At 33.7% G+C, this 3,905-nt stretch overlaps 1 protein-coding gene across 7 annotated transcripts in view; it reads left to right on the plus strand.

The window, feature by feature from the left end:
- The first annotated feature begins 3,295 nt into the window (after window positions 1-3,295).
- LOC21399864 overlaps window positions 3,296-3,905 on the plus strand; it is a 6,902-nt gene continuing 6,292 nt past the window's right edge. For all 7 annotated transcript variants that reach the window (XM_024168503.1, XM_024168508.1, XM_024168518.1 and 4 more), the window contains exons 1-2: window positions 3,296-3,596; window positions 3,745-3,818. In XM_024168503.1, coding sequence (XP_024024271.1) covers window positions 3,443-3,596; window positions 3,745-3,818 — 228 coding nt within the window. In that variant the 5' untranslated portion in view covers window positions 3,296-3,442. The remainder of the gene's footprint in view (window positions 3,597-3,744; window positions 3,819-3,905) is intronic.

Below are 3,905 nucleotides of genomic sequence, written 5' to 3' on the forward strand. Positions count from 1 at the left end.
AAGAAATATGTCTACACACACTTCTGGGGTACAAATGTAAATATTGAGAATATTTAAATACCTTGAAATTATTTAAATTTACTCGTTAAAAACATTTAATAAACAATAATTAATTATTTAAACTAGATTAATCACACTAATAAATCTTAATTACCTTAATGAATCTCACTTAATTCTTCGGGGTATTACAATATGTGCTCATGTGAATGATGGTAACCTTGAGTGAAAGTAAAAAACATGATTATTTTTAGGATTTGAGTTTGGAGTGAACGACCATTGGTTGTGGTTTGTTGGGCCAAATCATCAGGATTGGTAATTAGCATAGTTAATGATTTTGATAAATATTTCATTCTATTTGAAGTAAGGAAGTCGATTGTTGTAGATGAAGATCTCAATATTCATAAGCAAGTGGAGCTTAACAAGTTAGTTAGTTTGCATTAGTTGCAACATGTGCGGTGATCAAGTTGGTTGCCAGTTAGATATTTAGGTGTCGTTGGACTTATTTGGTATTACAAATTGTGATTAACCCTGCCGGTTTTAGAGGAGACGGTGAAAAAGTTTCATTATTTTAGCTTTGACTTAATTTTTGCCAAGGTGGAGATTGTTGGGCGTGTGGCTTTTAATTAAGCCCATGATTGTTGATGAGTCCAAGTCGCATATCTTGACTAACATTAGCTCTACGATCACTTTTGGTAGAGATGCAAGAACAGGCCCGCCCGGTTCGTTCTCCTTAGGCCCATGCGGGCCGCGGGCCGGGCCGGCCCGTATAAAAATGACCTCGGCCCAGCCCACACCACGGGCTAATTTTACGTAGGCCAGGCTAGGCCGTGCCGCGGGCCAGGATGGGCCGTGCCATGGGCCTTGAATGGGCTGGCCCACTCAAGGCCCATCTTGCCTGATCATGAGTTTAGATGGGTCAGCCCATATAAGCATGTAATTTTGAATTTTTTTATTTTTGAATTTTTAAACAAGTTAACAAATATATAAGTTAGAATAGTCAATAGAAATATGAAAAGAGATATTTTATTTACGATTAACTCATTCAATTAAACCTTTCTAAGGAAAACCTAGTGGAACAAAACCTTTATAAGAAAAAAAGAGTACAGTCATGATAATTATACATAAGATGTTTACAAAATTACTAAAAAAAAGAGAAAACATGAAGATATTATGGGCTTAGATGGACTTGGCTAGGCTGGCCCATCACGGGCCTAAATGGGCCAGCCCAGCTAGGGCCTAGCCAGGCCCAAGCCCGACCTGGGCCATGATTTTTTATGGGCAGTGCCGGGTCGGCACATGAGCCGATATATGTTGGCCCAACCCAACCCACTAATATTTATGGACTGGGCTGTGCCTTGAACAGTGACGCGTTGTGCCGGTCCAGCTCGTCACTGTGTCAGGATGGGCCTGGGCCAACATTTCTAACTTTTGGGAGCATACATATATGTATATATATGTGTATATATATGCTACAACATGAAGAATGTGCGATATAGAGCAGCCGCATGAGTGTTTTTCATATTGATACATATTCTCTTTTGTTTTTTTGGGTGAGATTTGATATTTTTTTTAGTATTTGGTGTTCTTGTTTTTGGCTTTAGAGATGTTAAGTGTATTTGAAATTTAGGTAGTGAAAGGTATTTAACAGATTTTTGTCATCTCTTTTTGATTTATAGTGGAATCTTTTCGTCATATATACCCGTTGACGTAAATTAAAAGTCAAACAACGTTAAATACTTGTATGTTTTAGATTTTTCTGTTATAATTTGATGTTTGGTATAATAACTATTTAGATGTTTATTTCGAAACTCAATGTACATATATTCCCTTTTGTGTTTCATTGCAGCTTATTAGCGAAACCTGTTATTTATTAGAATAATGATTTTCTCATTTATTAATTTGTATTGCTATTTTTTTTTACTTGTATCAATATTGGTGTTTGCATTACCTTTGATACATTATATTATCTATCCACATAAACTAAGAGACAATTAATTTTTTTTTATTTAGAGGCGTTTGTTGGGTTTTTTTTTTTCCTTCAACTTTTCTTTCTATCTTTTTATTTTTAAACTATCTCATTCTCTTCTTTTTTTTCCTACCCTTTTCACATTCTTATTTTTTCCGCCTTGCTATACATTATGGTGATCAATTTTAGGAGAAAGAGAAAAATAAGTCAAGACTTGAGATGAATTAAAATTAATAGGCCAATAGTTTACATAAGTTAATAAATATGCCAAATTACTATTTTCGTCCATAATTAGTCTGGTTATGAATCATAACTTAACAAGTTATTATACATAATTGTCCATAATTTGTCTGGTTATAAACTATAACTTGACAAGTTTATTCATAATTTATCTGGTTATGAACTATAACTTAACAAGTTATGACCTATTAATTTCTATAACTAAAAATTGGCCTATATACTTTCTTAAGCTTTTCATATTGGCATATTTTCTACTATTTCTCATCAATTTTTTAGGGGATCCCCGTGTTTCGTTGATTTTTTTTTGTTTTTTTACTTTCTTTCTTTTTTATTTTTAAACTATCATTTTTTTCCTCTTTTCTTTCTTTCCTTGTCTACCTTTTTTTATATTTTTTTCTTTTTCTTTTTTCTATTACACTTTTTTTTTCTTTCTCTAAATTTGCTGTCATAAATATCCATTCTCTCTTTAAAAGAGTATAGGTTTCTTGGTGGTGGGGGTTTCGTTGCCCCTTTATTTCTTTTTTCTTGGTGGTGGGGGTTTCGTTGCCCCTTTATTTCTTTTAAGTTTTTTTTTTTTCCTTTTCTTCTTTTTCCTCTCTTATCTTTTTTTATTTCTTTTAACTTTTAATTTGTATATATTTTCAAATCTATACCCTTAAAATAATTTTTTACGGTTATTTAAAATATTATTTCTTTTTAATTATTTTGTTAAATTAATTTATTGTTAAATGTATTCCTACATTAACATCTTTTATCTGTAACCCTCAAATATTACAATTTCAGTTGTGAAACATTTCGCACAAGTTTTTTTCTTCTTTTTCTCTTTGTCTTTTGCTTTAAATTTTTTTACCACTTTATTATTATTATTTTTATGACGTATATAACTGTTATTTTAAATGAGTTCGTGCACATTTCTCATTAATTATTATTCCAAAAAAGAAAAAAATACAAACACACGTGCGCAACTATGGAAAAAAGAAATGGTCTTGTCGTTGGCGTTTTCCATCTCCGGCAAAAGAATAAAAATGTCAACGACTTTATATTTTCGGTGGGAACCGCAAATTCCTACTTGTCAATAACACATTCGAAAGTACAAAAAACACACTTTTCCCTCCTTACACCCTCTTCTTCTTCTTCTTCTCTCTCTGTGTCTTCCTTCGTAAGAAAAACAACAACAAACCCAGACTCCCTCTCTCTCTCTCTCTAACAGCTCGGTGGTCCGTACAGTCTTCTCCAATGGCGGCGTCTGAGTTTTTTCTCATGTCCGTACTCTTAGCCCTAACATTCACCGCAATCGAAGCAGAGCTGCCGCTCCCAAACGACGGCGTTTCGTCGGATTCCGGCGTCTCTGGTGAACTCGAGCTTCTCGACTCCAAATTCGCTTCCCTAGGTGATTTCTCAAATCTTTTTTCTTTTGTTTTCCTTTTTGCGTCATTGATTGATTAATTCGTTGGAAAAAAAGGAAATGAAATGCAGAGTTTTTCTTTTTGCTTTCTTTTGATGGAAAATTTCTGACCTTTTTTTGTTCGAGAACGAAGCATTGATGCAAAAGATGGTTCAAGAGAAATTGGAAATCGTTGCGTCGTTACAGAGCGAGATAGAGTTGCTTCAGGTGAGGAATCATTTTGTATTTCTCTTCTCTTGGTGCTTTTCTGATTTTTTGCTGTTTTCAATGCTGATTTTCTGATATTAGGAAAGG

The sequence above is a fragment of the Morus notabilis genome, unplaced genomic scaffold (genome assembly GCF_000414095.1).
Source record: "Morus notabilis unplaced genomic scaffold, ASM41409v2 Scaffold193, whole genome shotgun sequence".
Lineage (NCBI taxonomy): Eukaryota > Viridiplantae > Streptophyta > Magnoliopsida > Rosales > Moraceae > Morus > Morus notabilis.